Source organism: Muntiacus reevesi, chromosome 5 (genome assembly GCF_963930625.1).
Source record: "Muntiacus reevesi chromosome 5, mMunRee1.1, whole genome shotgun sequence".
In the NCBI taxonomy this organism is placed as follows: Eukaryota; Metazoa; Chordata; class Mammalia; order Artiodactyla; family Cervidae; genus Muntiacus; species Muntiacus reevesi.
The window spans coordinates 50,222,207-50,238,268 of NC_089253.1; the positions used below are offsets into that span (position 1 = coordinate 50,222,207).

Consider the following 16,062-nt stretch of genomic DNA (forward strand, 5'->3'; position numbering starts at 1 on the left):
CTGCATGGACAGTGACTTTAGGTCTCGCATAAAATCTTTATTCTGCCTTACTTGGCAGTGCAGTCCCAGGCCTGACTTTTCCCTCTCCGGTTCTCAGAGTACCTAGCAGCCAAACCACGGCTATCTCCCATGCCAGCTCACCCAGAGCAGGACTCCATCCCCCTAGCAACATCCTAGAGAAGGTGACCTAGGGAAGGACCGTCACTGCTCAGAAAACACATCCCCACCCCCTACATTTGGGAATTCAAGAGCAGAGGAGTGAGGGGCATCAGAAGCAAGGCAATTGTCAGAAGGAGGAATGCAAGACTGGTGCTGGATCCAGCCATCCAGTTCTCGCCTGCACAGAGGTTGCTTTCATTCCTTTTCTTCTGTTAATTTGGCCTGTTTTCCAAACATGGGTCAAACAACCCCCCTCCCAGAAGCAGCAGCAGCAGAAGGAAATGTTATTAAAAACGGGTCCGTTAGTGGGCATGGTGTGTAGATGGAGTCTTTGGGATTTTGGCTGCCAAATAAAGACTTTATTGTTGTCATTCCTCCTCTCCCAAGCTCCCTCCCTCTCTTCCCTCCTCCCTTCTTCCCTCCTCCCTCCCTTCCTCCCTTCCTCCCTTCCTCCCTTCCTCCCTCCCTTCCTCCTCCCCTCCCTACTTACAATCGGCCTGGCCCTCCCCTAACCTAACCTCCCTACCCCAATAGGATCTCGTGGAGGAAGAGTCAGGCAAACACAAGCACGCACACACCACTGGGAGACCAGAACCTCTGGCTGGCTCTCTGCTGCTACAGCTCCACTGCGGGTGGGGGGAGCAGAGGCAGTCTCGCCTCGCCGGAGACAAACCAGAGCTGAGAGGAGAGGCAGGTGGTTCAGGTAAGCCTAAGCTGTCTGGAGGAGGAAGGCTCCGGTCTCCAGCCAGCTCCTTCCCACCCCATTCACGCCAGGTTACTGCTCTAGGCTCTGTGCTCTCCTTCCTTCCGCCCCTCCTTCCTTCCATCCCTCCTTCCTGTCTCCTACCAGATTTTTCTCCTTTCAAAGGAGCTCAAATCAGTCTTCCTCACTTCGTCTCCAGCCTCTCCCTTCTCTTCATCATTCTGCACCCATGTATTGGCTTGTTGTAAAAGTTAAACTTTCTTGGTACAGATGTGTACTGTAGCACAGAGTTATGAGGCACGCAGTATTTCTAAACATCAGGTTCCCATAGAAACTCCACTCTAGAACCCATTTTGCTGTACCTTTGATGTTTTGCCACACACTGTCACAGGCACACACATGTGCCACACAGATGCTGCACTTTCACTTCACACACACGCACGTGCACTCACAATGTGAAGGCATCCTGTCCATTCACCTCCATTCTGACGGCATTTGATATGCAGAGCTAGAGCACACAGTGACAAGACCCTGGCCGGAACACACACAGGCACGCGCACACACACTGCACCTAAGAAAAAAGAGAAAGTGCGTCTTCCCCCCCGAGGTGGTAGAGCCAAAAAAAATCATGTGTCCTGAGTGCATGCAGAGAAGGAACAGGATGAACAACAGCAGGGGCTGGAAAGATTTCTTCGTTCTTTAGATCTTAATTGGGTGGGAGACAGAAAAAGCAGCTTTCCAACCTGCACAGTGTATTCCCGGTAGCTCTGACTTTCTCTGCCTCACTAGTCCAAACCACTTTTCTTTTGGAAAGGGAGAGAAGAAAGCAACCCTACTCCGAAGCATTAGAGGTACTAATTCCCAGCACTGGGGGTATTCATTTCTGTTTTCGGCAGGCAGCCAGAAAAGAATTCTCTTTAAAGCCACTTCAACATAATCCCACATTGGCAAGGGCTCCCTATGGGAGAGGAAAAAAGAAGTAGTTCCTTAATCAGTCAAGGGAGGGGAAAACTGAAGTGGGAAACCGAATTTTTTAAATAGGGTGGACCCTCTCCATTTCCCCAGTTCATTCCTCTCCAATTATGCAGAGTGCTATCCCAAGGCAAGAAGGTCATGGTCTAAGAGAGAGTCTCCAAGTGTGGTTGGTCTTCGAAATCACCTGGATGCAGGGGAGGGTGAGAGGTGCTCACTAGAAATACAGACATCTGGACCCTTTGCTTTAGACCCACAGGATCAAGACCCAAGAATCTGCTATTGTTTCAGCACATGAGAGGCAGCTAGGGTTTGAGAATCTGAACCAGAGGCCTGAGGGAGACGTGTGTGGGACTCAGGAGCCCAGGACTCTGGCAGTGTTAGCTAGGCAGACGGGCTGTGTGGCTTCCCGGACAAGGACTGTCTGATGGAGCAGCTTCAGAGTGTCTCAAGAGGGCCACCCTCTTTTGCAGAGTAGAAGCAAGCACCTGAGGGAACAGGGAAGACCTCCTGTGAGCTCCCCGCTTCTCTTCTTGTAAGCACTGGGAGCTGTGTAATGAGGGAACATTCCAGAAAGCAATTTCCCGCAAGGTAGCTCCAAAGAGCTTAGGCTTCCTCCTACCTGCTAATCTGCCTGCCTGGGCCCCCACAGGCACTGGGCAGGGCTCCTCCCCACCCCTTTTAGACTCCTCCCTCCTGCCCAGTAACTGCCTGCTCTGGCAGGACTGCACAGAGGATGGGCAGATCCACAAGGTCTGCACTCCCTCTTCACCTCCCTGGGGGCAACCCCATCTCTTGGGCCTCTGGGGGAAGCTGGAAGGGATAGGTACCCAAGGTTGGGAGGGGAAGTCATGAGTCACAGCGGGACTCCACAGCCAGCTGACAGCAGCCTGCAGTGTCCCTGGTCAGCACCCCCGCAGCTGCTGCAGAAAGGCTCAGATGGGAGCGGGTGTTAGTGAGGGGGAGGGACAGAGTGAGCATTCCCCAAGTGGCTGGGGGCATCTATGGCTTCTCTAATTATTTGATTCTGAGACCTAAGTATGGTCTCATAGGCCTGAAGGGGACGAACTTGCTCTGGGTAGGAGAGTTGGTGGAAATCCAAGTAACCGTCTGCAAGGACCACCATTCAGTGGAGGGAATGGCTGTCCTCTGGTCAAGCTGAAGGGACAGACACCCCATTACTTTAAAAAAATGTCAGTAATAGCTTAACATTCACCGAGCACTTGCTTTTTGCACATTTACTCACTTAACCTTCAAAATAATCTGATAAAAAAATGTTAGTACACCCATTTTACAGATGAGGAAACTGAAGCTTAGTAGAGGTAAGAGATTTCCCAGGAGTACCCAGATAAACAGCTGAAGCACTCAACACATCAGACAGATTCTTGTAGGCTTTCTTCACATGGTGGAAAAGCTAGGGAATTGAGGCAGAGAGAAGGACATAGTGAGGAGCCAGGCCATGAGAGGACAAGAGCCATCTCACCCTAAATTGTTCCCCTTGCCTTTAGAATGGAAAACTTTTTCTTCTGGACTAGTGGCCTGAGGCCAAAAAACATTGTGTTTACACGTTGCCTTGTGGTAGACACTGGGGAGACAGATGGTTTCTCCATTAGAGTGTTAGATTTATTTTTAGCTCTTTTTGATCTGCAGCACATTTTAAAGTCGCTTATCACGTTTACTTCTGAAAATAACCCGATGAGGAACAGAGGGACAGGGAAGATTTCTTTATCTGTGTTTTACAGGTAAGGGAAGTGAGGCTGAAAACAGGGTCATGTCACTATAGGCAGGGGTGGCTGGGCGGGGACCCCACAGCCTCTGTCTACTTTGCACCATGATGCTCTCTTCACCTTTGCCCCAGTCAGCCTTACTCCTATTCTGATTTCCCCAAGAAAGGGACAGTGAGTCAGTGGCTTGCTAAATTCACCGTGCCTCCATGCTAGCCCTTTCCTCAGAACCCCACAGCGCCTACTGGGAGGCCTTGAAGAGTCTCAGGCAGCTGAGGTGGGCCTGCCTCACTCCTCTGTTGGCAGCTGTGCAGAGAGTACCTGATTCTCCTGGCTTCCAACTCCCTGGTGGGCTTCAGGAAGACACAGAGAATAGAATGGCTTTCAGAAGTCTGAGTTTTGGACAGAAGGAAGGAAACCAAAAAAGAGGGTCATCCCAACGTCCATGGGCACGGCTCTGGCAGGGGCAGCCCCGTTCCAACGGTAGGGTCACTACCTGGGTTAAGCCACGGAGGCTCAGGGGTAATGAGCTAGATATGAAATCTGACAAGAACACCAGGAAGTAGTGTGGAGTCATCTTTCTTTAACCCAAGGAGACACACCCAACCTCACTCTCAGCTCAACCCCAATCCCAGGCTCTCTCCATACAAAGCCTATTACCCTAGGATTTGGTAAACCCATGTGGGCCTCAACCCAACCCTGCCCTGATGCTAAACAATGCAAGGGTCCTGGTAGTCTGAACCTTAAATGAATGAATTTATGAGCTAAACAGGGACAGGGCTATCTCACTTTAAAAATCAGAGTCTCTTGAGAGGATATGTTCTTTTGCAAACAAATAAATGAATAAATGAAACCCCTGCCATTTGTAGAGATTTTACGCTCTATGACATGTCTTCATGTGGATGATCCCATTTGATCCTCACACAGTTGAGGGCCCTGGGCCTGAGGAGGTGGGTCAGAGCCAGGATTCAAGCTTAAGTCTCTAATACTTGAGATTGAAATTTGAATTTAAAACTCTCTTAGGAAATCTTCTCAAATGGAAGAGTGAATTTTGGGTTGGTCAAAGCAATTGCTTTCTGCTCACAAATGAGCAGCTTTTTGAGAACAGGTGTTGGTGAATGGGGTTACAGGAGGTCAGTGGTTATAAGTGGTCCACATGCATTCATTGATCAAGCAGTGAGCTCGGCCCAGCAGAAAGTGGGGAGGTGTGCTTGCGAAAGCATAAGAAATTTTAAAATCACATACACTTACAATCCAGCTTAAGGGAACTTATGACTGGACAGAAGGTTCTGGAAGACAGGAAGGTGTGACTTTGGGCTTTGTGTGAGAGACTATAGCTCCCTTTGGAGTCCAGGGACTTCTCGTGTGTCCCAAATTCTGGTTTGGAGACTTAGACTGTGGGGCCAGCCCAGACTCCATCAGGAAGGAGCACTGTCGCATGAGAAAAGCCTTAGAGATGAGCACTGCTTCCTCAAGGAAGGAGCGTGTGCACACACACTCAGAATGGTTCAGCCCCAGGGCTAAGAGCAGGGGAATTCAACAGACCTAGTTTCTCCAAGGAACAGGCCCAGGAGCTTCTCCTCCAGAACCTTCTCTCAGTTCTGAAAGGAGCTTGGCCAGCCCCCAGAGGTCTGGAGCATAGACAGATCAGAGGGTCGGTGGAGAGATAAGGGAAGTTCCCAAAGGGTCTGGCACAGGAGGTGGCGACAAGGACAGCCTGTGTTCACGGGGATGGCAGGGGTGGGAGGCACGCCCGTCGGGTGGAGCTGTGACTGACTGGTGGCTCTGATACGCCTGAGCCAAGTGCAGCCCGGGCCCCAAGTCACCAGGAAGCACCCCGCGCCAGGGCCAGCTGCCTGCGTCACAGCGGCAGCTCCGCACGGGCATGACTTGCTCCACTCAGGGCCCAGGGCCTGGTAAATACTCCTGCTGACCAAGGCAGCGAAGGGTACAGGGCTCCGCCTGGCTGGGAAGCCTTCCTGGGGCTTCTCACTCCACAAGAGACCTCTTGCTTATTGTCAGGCTCCCAGCTGGTCAAGAAGTAAAAAGTGCCAAAGCAAAAAATATTCAAGGTCACAAAAACTGAGGCTTTTAAAAATGTTTGGTTTTAGCACACTAATGTAATGCTTTAACCCCATTTAAAATATCTGTGCAATACTGTTGTGCTATTTTCAAGAAAATTCCAGAACTTCTAACATTTTCATTGATAGTTCACCAATTACAAGTGGTGTGGGGTCTGGCAACAAGACTCAAGTTTAGTTTTATAATTAGTTTTTAGTTTTACAATTTAGTTTTAAATTAGTCTAGTTTTACAAATAGTTTTTCACCTCAGTCTTTGTGGTGTGTCCCCAAGATTGTTACGTGGGCAACTGGAGATAAAGCCAAGAATCTAAGTGCAGCGTCCTTTGTGATAGGAGGCCAGGGGAAATGGCCCCCTGGGCCCCCTTGAAGAGGTCTGCCCGGGAAGAGGAGGAGAAGGAGAGAAGCTGCAGGGTGGCCTCCTCCCCCTTCCCTCCTTCCTTTCCACGCTTTCCCCCATGAGGGCCCACACACACACCGAGGAGGGGCGCGTGCGTCTGCTCACACGTGTGGCACAGGGAGAGAAGTGTCTGTGCGGCGTGTGTGGGCTGGGTGTCCAGGGCAGGGGTGTAACAGGCGTAGGTGCACTCCCTCGCCCCTCCAGGGTGAGCCCTGCCCTCGTCCCTGTTTCTTGTCACACTCAGCTCCTTCCAAGGAACAGACTCAGGCTAAACATCTGGTGAGGGGCTTCTACTGAGCTAGCTTTGAAAGCTAGCAGGAAGCCAGTACTGGGTCATACAAGGGAAGAGCTGAGCCGATGTGGGCTCCAAAGAAAGGAGGGGAAGCCTGGAGCAGGGGCAGTGATCACAGGGTCCAGATGCAGCTGAGATCCAGCCCCCTCTCTCTCAGAGATGGAGAGAGAAACCTGCATCTCCAAAGTGTCCCGGGCCCTAGGAAGGGGAGGGGCAGACCACCGCAAATTGTGAAGAGGCAGTAAAGAGGGCCATTGGAAGCAATGTGGAAATGGAGATCCTGGAGGAGACCAGAGGGGCTGCCACAGGGACCTGGGGAGGGGAAAGGACAGGCAACCCGACAAGCTAGGGCGGGAAGTCTGAGAGAGATGCCAGTTTTTGTCTGCAGCCTTGGGCCTATCACAGTTTCCTCAGCTTAATTTGACTCAAACCACATGGCCTTATCTGAAGCATCATCAGAACCAATGGGAAAGGCAACCCCAGAGCATCCTTCAGCAACCTATTCCACTATGTCTCTGAGGCGGGTGGGAATTTCTTTACATCCCACCCCAATACCATCAACTCCAATGCATATGGGAAGCAGCAATACCAGATCAGAAGAAATGAAAGTGGTTTCCCTGCAGCTTTTTTAAAAATTGAAATATAGTTGATGTACAATATTATCTAAGTTACAGGTGTACAATACAGTGGTTTACAATATTTAAAGGTTACGCTCCATTTATAGTTATTATAAAATATTGGCTATATTTCCTGTGTTGTACAATATATCCTAGCTTTTTTTTTTTTTTTATCCTAGCTTATTTTATACATAATAGTCTATACCTCTTAATCCCCTATCCCTCCCTATATTGCCCCTCTCCACTAGTAACAACTGGTTTGTTCTCTATACCTATGAATCTTCTTTTTTTTTTGTTATACTCACTAGTTTGTTGTATTCCCCCACAGCTTTCAGTTGTTTCCTTGTTTATTTCCCCAGGAGCCTTCACATCTGGGGAGAAATTCTTGGTGTGTGTCCTGCTGGCAAAGACCAGCATTCTCTGAGCTGAGCCCTGGGGAGGAGGGGTGAGTGGGGGCAGACGCAAGGGGACCACAGCACTTCCTTCCCAAGAGCTTGCTGAGCCCACGGAGATGTAGGGCTTTGTCCTGGGTCTGCTGTTATATAGCTTCCTGGCCTTGACAAGCTACTGCTCCCCTCCAGTACTCAATTTTTATAAATAGTTGAGTCTGGACTTTGTGAATTTCAAAACAGTTTTAGCAATGCTACATTTTTTTTTTCAAATGAATGCTTCAGCTAACCCTCAATATGTGTAGCAGATTTTAAAACCACAGAGCTCCTCAGGTTGGCACAGGGGTGAGTTGGGGGGTCCCCCAAGGCCATCCCCTTAGTCTCCCTCCCTCAGGTGGACCCCACAGAAATGGGGCACAGTTTGAAAACCACTGAGCTATGGAACCAGTAAGGACCCTTCCAGATGTAATACCCCCGGACTCTACAGCTCACATATCCTCACATCCCTCCTATAAGGGAAGAGATGATTTTCTCATGCTGAGGACTAGAGTGGTTAAGGGTGTTCTCCAGGAAACCCTGGGGCTCCTGATTCATAGCTCAGAGTGCATTCTGCCAAGACGGCTGACACCCTAGCACATCAGCGGCTGGGCCTCTGTGACAGGGAGCCAGACACTCAAACCCCTGCTGCTTTCTCACCTGCTGGATACAGGCCAGCGAGGAGATGCTTCCACAGGTCCCCCCCGCAGCTCCCCGAGCCATCCCGGCCAGTTCCAGCTGCAAAGACACGTGCTCTTTTTACCGAGGCCCAGCAGGCTGATGACCTTCCGCGTTCCTCCCCACAGGTGCGTCGCCTGGATCATGAGGTCATCCCTCTGCTGGCTCCTCACACTTCTCCTCATCTTGGCCTCAGCGGCCCAAGGCCAGCCAACAAGACGACCAAGACCCAGACCGAGGACCCGGCCCAGACCCAGACTCAGGCCCACACCCAGCTTTCCGCAGCCCGATGAGCCAACGGAGCCCACAGACCTGCCTCCCCCCCTCCCCCCAGGGCCCCCATCGGTCTTTCCTGACTGTCCCCGGGAGTGCTACTGCCCCCCTGACTTCCCATCCGCCCTCTACTGTGACAGTCGCAACCTCCGAAAGGTCCCTGTCATCCCATCCCGCATCCATTACCTCTATCTCCAGAACAACTTCATCACTGAGCTCCCAGTGGAGTCCTTCAAGAACGCCACGGGCCTGAGGTGGATCAACCTGGACAACAACCGGATTCGAAAGGTGGACCAGAGGGTGCTGGAGAAACTCCCCAGCCTGGTGTTCCTCTACATGGAGAAGAACCAGCTCGAAGAGGTGCCCGCGGCACTGCCCCGGAACTTGGAGCAGCTGAGGCTGAGCCAGAACCAGATCTCCAGGATCCCGCCCGGGGTCTTCAGCAAGCTGGAGAACCTGCTGCTGCTGGACCTGCAGCACAACAAGCTGAGCGACGGCGTCTTCAAGCCCGACACCTTTCAGGGCCTCAAGAACCTCATGCAGCTCAATCTGGCCCACAACACCTTGAGGAAGATGCCCCCCAAGGTGCCCGCCGCCATCCACCAGCTCTACCTGGACAGCAACAGAATCGAGGCCATCCCCAGCGGGTACTTCAAGGGCTTCCCCAACCTGGCCTTCATCCGCCTCAACTACAACCAGCTCTCGGACCGGGGCCTCCCCAAGAACTCGTTCAACATCTCCAACCTGCTGGTGCTGCACCTGTCGCACAACAGGATCAGCAGCGTGCCCACCATCAGCAACAGGCTGGAGCACCTGTACCTCAACAACAACAGCATCGAGAGTGAGTGCAGGGCCGGCGGCGGCACGGGGCGGGGGGGGCGGCCGGCTCTCCCACCTCGGCGCTTTCACGCGGGCCTCGTGCCTGAGGACGCAGAAGCGCCCAGTCTGGCACATCCTCAAACCTTAGTCTTTCCACTTGCAGCCCACGTGACCTCTCTGGGAAGTCTCCTCATTTCGAAAGTGGCACAAAATGTATACGAAGATTTACTAGTTTAGTATGGATAAAGTGCCCAGAATACCATGCCTGGAGGGTAACAGCTTCTCTGCCTCCAGCCCTTCTCACCAGTCCCTGCTCCTTTGCCCTCCAGACCTGTAGGTAAGGGAGATGTGAAATACAGTCCTGGACATTCTCCTAAAGAATGGTGACATTTAAATGCTGACTCTGGAATGTCCTGGATCTGTCTACTGCTGCTGTGGGAAAAGAGGCTTCTTCCCAAGCCTGAGCCTAGGTTTTAAAGAGTCTGTAAAAACATACACAGAGAGGCAGTTCTGTGTATACTATGAGTGGCTGGTGGTTTAGTTGCTAAGTTGTGTCTGACTCTTTGCAGCCCTGTGGACTGTAGCCTGCCAGGCTCCTCTGTCCATGGAATTTTCCAGCAAGAATGCTGGAGTGGGTTGCCATTTCCTTCTCTAGGGGATCTTCCCCACCCAGGGATCAAACCTGGGTCTCCTGCATCACAGGCGAATTCTTTTACCAATTGAGCCACCAGGGAAACCCCACACTAAAGAGCATACGACTGGGAAAGACGTGGCAGTCAGAAGAACATGTCTGTATGTCGATGCTTTCTGAATCTACCTGGAAGGCTAAAAGATTTGGTCATAAAAGTCAGTACACTCAATGCAGAATTTGCCTAAGCTACATTTACAGGGACCTGGGCTTTGGATAAAAATTGTAGGTCAGAAAAAAGACTGGAAGTGACAGTTTTGCCCAATCAAAAACATCAGATCTGAGCAGAGCATCAACAGAGCAATTTAAAAACAAAAGCGAGAATATTCTCTGGCTCCTGGACAAAATCAGGCTACATCCACAAGACGAATGCAGCAGCTGTAGGAATGGAGACCAAGGAGAAAGAGAAGAACCCTAAGATGATATTAGGAATCCTTAGCTTTCAAGCCAAAGGATGAGAGGGAGGTTTTTAAATTTCTATAATCTTGAAACAAGTGGATGATAGAACAGGCTCATCTGAGATAATTACACAAAGGTAGGGGAAGGCTTCTTAAATCCTGCAAGAAAGAAATTCAGAAAAAGGCAAAGCTGTCTAATTTTACCCTGCAGGTAGCAAGCTGGTGGAACACATTACTCCCACGAGGCTGTACAGGCCAAAAATCTAGACGGAAAGGATACCTTGATTAATAGATGGTTGACAAGTTTCTACCAGATTGTGGATAAAAACAGGCCGCAGCAGGAGGGGGGCGGTTATCCAACCTTCTGAGGTTGAAGACAGAAAGACTTCACCCACTCTCACCATTTCACAGATTTCAGAACAGCACATCATGGGGGTAAAGTCCAAAGCCACAAAGGTCATAGGAAGAAAATTCATCTATGTCAGGGCTCTTTCTGCTACCGCAATGCTGAAGAGAGAAGAAAGCGGAGAGAAGGAAGATGAGGAAGAGGATGAAGGAGATGAAGAGCAACCAACCACCCACCCGCAGAAGATAAAAGAAGCAAGGATTGGGGAGGATAGAAAGCTTCATTTAGAAGAGGGCATAACTCACATCATCTAACAAAAGGTGAAGGGGAAAACAGAAACCCATCTTCCATTTGAAAACCTATCTCCATTTGCCCATCTCTTACCTTTCTAGCTCACTTTCCCCAGAGTCAGTCATCACTCCAGCATCAATGGCTCCATCACGTCCTGGGGCCCCATGCCCTTCCCTGGTCCCCCTTTCTCTTCGTGTCATCCCTAGTTCAGAAATGTACCCATCTTCTGCCCACCCTCAAGCCTCAAATCCTATTTATAGGAAAACCTCCAGGGTAATCCATCCCCTGCTGGCTTCAGATCTTTCTTCCCTCCACTGTTTCTCCACATGTAGCTAGATTCATCTCTCTACAGTATAAACCTGATCGTAGGGCCCTTCCAGATTTAGCTCCCCCCCACCGCCACCCGGGACACTAGTTCATATATCCCACTGTCCCTCTCATAACAGCAGTCCTGCTCAGTGACATTCCTCAGACTAGAAATCAGAGACCCCATCCTTAGTGAAATATCTGAAAGTCTTCTATAATTGGTGGCCAAAACTGGAGCCTCTCCAGTTTACTCTGCTTAGTATATCATGTTGTACTGTTTACTGGTTCCAAACTCTGCCACGAGCTTTTTGCCCTCCACAACATCATTCAAATAGATCACAGCATCAGAACACCATCCCCATGTCTCTACGTGTTAATCCTATCTTTGAAGGGTCAGTTCAAAGTTCACTTCCTCCATGACTCTTTAGAGTGAGTTTACAATAACAATTGTTGATCAGTTCCAACTTAGTTCATTTTACAAACAGGTAAACCAAGCCTGGAGGTTAGGGTCAATCATTCATGGTCGCATGTTCCCGAGAACTGGTGAGACAGTTCCAAAGAAGAAATCTCTAGGGTCCTTATCCTTGTCCACCCTCTTCTCCCTCCACGTTTTGGCCTCTAGCCCTATGTGGCCTGACCCCCGGCTCACCTCTCCTGCTGACTTCTCCTTTTCTTTCTCCGCAGAAATCAATGGGACCCAAATTTGCCCCAACAATCTAGTTGCCTTCCACGACTTCTCCTCGGATCTGGAGCACGTGCCACACCTCCGCTACCTGCGGCTGGATGGGAACTACCTGAAGCCGCCCATCCCGCTGGACCTCATGATGTGCTTCCGCCTGCTGCAGTCCGTGGTCATCTAGGCCCTCCTGTGCCCCTGGAGCTCCTCCAGCCTCACTGAATGCCCGTGCCCACAGTTTGTTTGCTCTCTCTCCTTTTCTTGCTCCCAGCTCTGCCTTTCTCATCCCACCTTCCTGAGTCAGAGACAAGCCACATACTCTGCTGCCCCTGCAGCTTCTAGAACAAGATTTCCAAAGGCTTGATTTGGTCCCCCCAGTTCAAAGACACCCACCGTGCACCCCAACTTCTTTTCCCAGAAGCATAGGTGTATGTCTAAAGACGTCCCACTCTCTTCCTCCCCTCATCACTCCTGGGTTAGCTTGGGCCATGGACTGAAATCTGGTTCTCGTCCTGGCCAAAGCAAGCAGAGAATGATCAGGGGCAGCCTAGACATGAAGTTCGGAAGGTTCTGCTGGAAACTCCTCTACTGTGAGCAGCTCTGACCCAAACAGACTGAGGAACTCAGGTCTCCTGGGTCAAGGATCCCATCTTCCTTGACTGCCCTGCCCCGTTCACGGGCACCAGACGGGCACCCACCCTCTGCCAGCTTGGGTTCTGGAAAGGAAGTGCAAAGGAACGACTGAAGAAGGGCACAGGCTCAGAGATGCACGCAGGGACCCACTGCTCCTTCACAGGGTGAGACGGGCCCCTTCTTGGCATGCAGCCTCCTGGCTGAGCCTCTGTGCCAACAGTAAGAGCAGGGAGGAACATTCCAGGAGAAGAAAGACCCAAAAACCTAGGAACCAGCCAGTGGGAGAGGGTCAGAGCCCAGGATGGCCCGTGTGGGTGCAGATGGCCCCGTGGCCGCTGGATAAGAGGCCCAACGCCTGAGGAGCAGCATCCGTGGGGAGGGCACAGAGCCACCAGCCCTGCCCTGCCATTGCGCTCTCTGTCCCTCTGTTGCTGGGAGCGGCTCCTGAGAAACTGCTCAAGAAGGGGCGGAGAGCCAGAAACCTCCCAGAGCCCGCTTCTTCTTGTGCAGCGGCCTCCCCTCTCAGCCAGGCACTGCAGTGACATCTGGTGGCGGCACCGCCCGGTACATCTGTAGGTCTACTGTGCAGTTGGCCCCTGTGTCCTCATCATCATTCTGGGGTGATGTGCCAAGGTCAGAAGTTGGCCTCAAGTTCCCACTTGAAAAGCTGTGGGCGATATGCATGGTCTCTGTCCTCTGGGGTCTCTAGGGCACTCAGATAAAGAGGCACCAAGATAGGGGAACTGGTTCCCATATGAGCGAACCCAAGAGAGAAACTTCAGGAACCCAGAAGAGGATATGGCTTGTTCCCCTCTGCCCTCTCACCTTGCGGGTCCCTTCTGCTCTCTGCTTTCAGGTGGTAGACTAAGGAGGTGGCTACGGTACCCCTCCAAGGACCCTCTGGAGCTCATGTTCCCCACGCAGCTCCACCCTCTAGACCATGTTCTAAGGCAGGACAAGTCCTAAGTATTATCCCCTTCCTTCACAATAATTTATTCCCTGTATGGACTATCCTTCCCCCAAAGTTTTCACACACACCGACCCCCAATCTGGCCCAGGGGAGCAGTGTGTGAAAGGCCTCTAAGGGAAGCCCGAGTCCCGCAGAGCCAACTGACCTTCATCTCCCCTTTCCTCCCTCTAGTGGGTGGAGCTGCCCCCCCTACCGCCCCCAAGTGTACGTTGGTGGGACTGGGGGCGGGGGTGTGTCCTAGAAATGAATAGGACACAGTGCCCACTCTCAAGTTAGGTTGAGAAAAGTTCCAGAGATATTTAAGAAATTGGATTAAGCTAGCTCCCTAACTTCAAGAAATCTCCATTTTATTCTAATTTTTCTCTTTTGCTAATTTACAGAAAATAGGCCCATTTCATCAAGTTCCTCCCCATGTTCCCATCCAACTGCTTCATTCTTTGCAGCTGCAGCTGGTTTCTCCAAAGCTCTTGCTTAAAGTCAAGATAAATTGTAGCCAAGGTGCTACAGCTTGGATAAGCCCCCTTGTGTGTCTTACTCCCACCTTGCACCCTCAGTCCCTCTGATAATAAGCACAGCACCTAGGACTCCTCAGGGAGGAGGGGTCATTCCCCTGCTCCTGCAAACCTGAACTGTTTTGTTTCAGTAGCAACAAAATCACCATCATCCCATTGCCCTATCGAGAATATGCCGGCTTCCTCTATAGCTCCCTGCAGCTGTAAACCAGAGGAAATGAACTGCCTGTAGAATCACACACACACACAACACGCTGGGGTCCCCTGGGTTTAAGGAGGCTGCCTCCTCCATATACAACTTCATTCTCTCAGTGCTGTTGGCATAGGCACATACAGATGTGTAAGTAGGTGTGTATGTGTACTCTGTACCTACATCTATTCTTTCTTGAAGATCATAACAACTTTGTGAAACAACTTTCACATTCCATCACGCTTCACAGCAGAGAAAATAAAGTGATATGAAAAATATCCTGCTTGAATTTGACAATGTAAACAGGTGAGAATAGTACCTTAAATTCATCCTGCCACCCTCTCCCCCTGCCTCCAACCTTACTACCTCTCAGAAGACTGGTAGAGATAGGATCCTATTCCTAAGAAACTCTAGGGAAATGATTCTAAAACCTTTTCTTGGTGAACTTCCCCCATTCCTAAACTCAGATAAAAAAATCTGGCAGCTACACGTGAAGCCCAAAACTCCAAGCTCTTTTCAACCCACAGATACTACTAGATGGTTGAGGGTCTCCCAAATGCTCAATACTGAGACAGATACAGAGAGACACAAACCAGACTCCATTCCTAACCACACAAAACTTACGGACTAGTTGAGGTCCGGTAGTATAAGATGCACAGAACAGTATGGCAGAGGTATATCAAGCGCAGTGAGCAAAGGGCCAGCCACGTCATCTGGAATGGTCTATAGGCCATGCAGATACTCACAGAGGGGCAAGATCAGGATGCCCTGGAACCTCTCTTCAGGCGAAAGGTTTGTTTCAGAACCAACCTTGTAATCCTCCCGGACTACACTACCTGCTTTTGGATAAAGAACTGCTAGATACTGTCCCACTCCTGCTACCTTGCCTCCTAAATTTCTGCCTCAGTTCAATTCAGCAAGTATTCAGTGTGTATCAACTGTGTGCAAGGTTTCCAGCTAAGAATTCAAGGACAGGTAATATATACCCCCTTGCCCTTGAGGAATTCATAAAGGGAAAATCCATGAATTAGTAATTGCATGTCTTAAGTGTCTGCAATAATGCTGGGTACAAAAAGCATTGTGGAGAGGGTCTCTACTTCTGCCTGGGAGAAACCAGAATGGTTCCTATCATTTGCGCTGGATCTTAAGATTGGAATCAGATTTTGCCAGGTGGGAGAAGGAGGAAAAAGCACATAAGCGGGAAATAAGGGAACCAGTTTGAGAAAAAGATCAGAAGACATGGAGTCTACCGTGGGTGTGTGTGTGTGTGTGTCTGTGTGTCTGTCTGTCTGTCTGAGAGAAGAGGAATGATTTGCAGTCATGGATTTATGTGGCTACAAGTCCCAGGCAGGAAATAGACCCCTGCTATCAAAAAGCAGGGGAGTTCCAGAAACTTCCACCTCTGCCTCTCTCTGTGCCCAGGAACAGGGAAGAAACAGGGTCACCCTGCCCCAGACCTCTGTCTCCAGGGCCTGCCACCTCCACTCCATCATCACGCCTCCTGCTTCTCCTAACGAGGCTCGAATTAGAGCGGCTCTCCAGGGCTGAGCTGCCTGGAACAACAGCAGGACAGAGGGTTCCCATGCAGATCATTCACACACATCCCACAGGCCCTCATACACACGCACACACACACACCATGGACCCTCACACACACGCACGCACGCACACACACACACACCATAGACACACACACACACCATGGACCCTCCCTGAAATCCATGGTAACCAGACAGCGTGTGGGGTGTGTTTGTGAAGCCGAGAGTAGAAGGGGTTGAGCGTCTAGAACTTGAAGCCTGAATCAGAAGCGGCTCAGCCGGGGGCCTGCGGAGCAGGGAACTGGCGCATGCGCGGCGGGACCAGAAGCGGCTGAGAACCCGAGCAAGGCTTGCAGGGGCCACAGGCATCAAA

At 50.8% G+C, this 16,062-nt stretch overlaps 1 protein-coding gene across 1 annotated transcript; it reads left to right on the forward strand.

Annotated features, from left to right (window-relative positions):
• The first annotated feature begins 705 nt into the window (after positions 1-705).
• On the forward strand, positions 706-14,429 carry PRELP (proline and arginine rich end leucine rich repeat protein). Its single transcript, XM_065938187.1, has 3 exons — positions 706-862; positions 8,178-9,163; positions 11,855-14,429. Exons 2-3 carry the CDS (start codon positions 8,194-8,196, stop codon positions 12,028-12,030), a joined length of 1,146 nt encoding a protein of 381 aa, XP_065794259.1. The 5' UTR covers positions 706-862; positions 8,178-8,193; the 3' UTR covers positions 12,031-14,429.
• The last annotated feature ends 1,633 nt before the right edge of the window (positions 14,430-16,062 follow it).

Bases quoted from the DNA above. Each gene is read 5' to 3' on its own strand.
- PRELP (XM_065938187.1), top strand. From the start codon at position 8,194: ATGAGGTCATCCCTCTGCTGGCTCCTCACACTTCTCCTCATCTTGGCC. The intron at 9,164-11,854 runs GTGAGTGCAGGG...CTTTCTCCGCAG, and splicing joins CAACAACAACAGCATCGAGA to AAATCAATGGGACCCAAATT.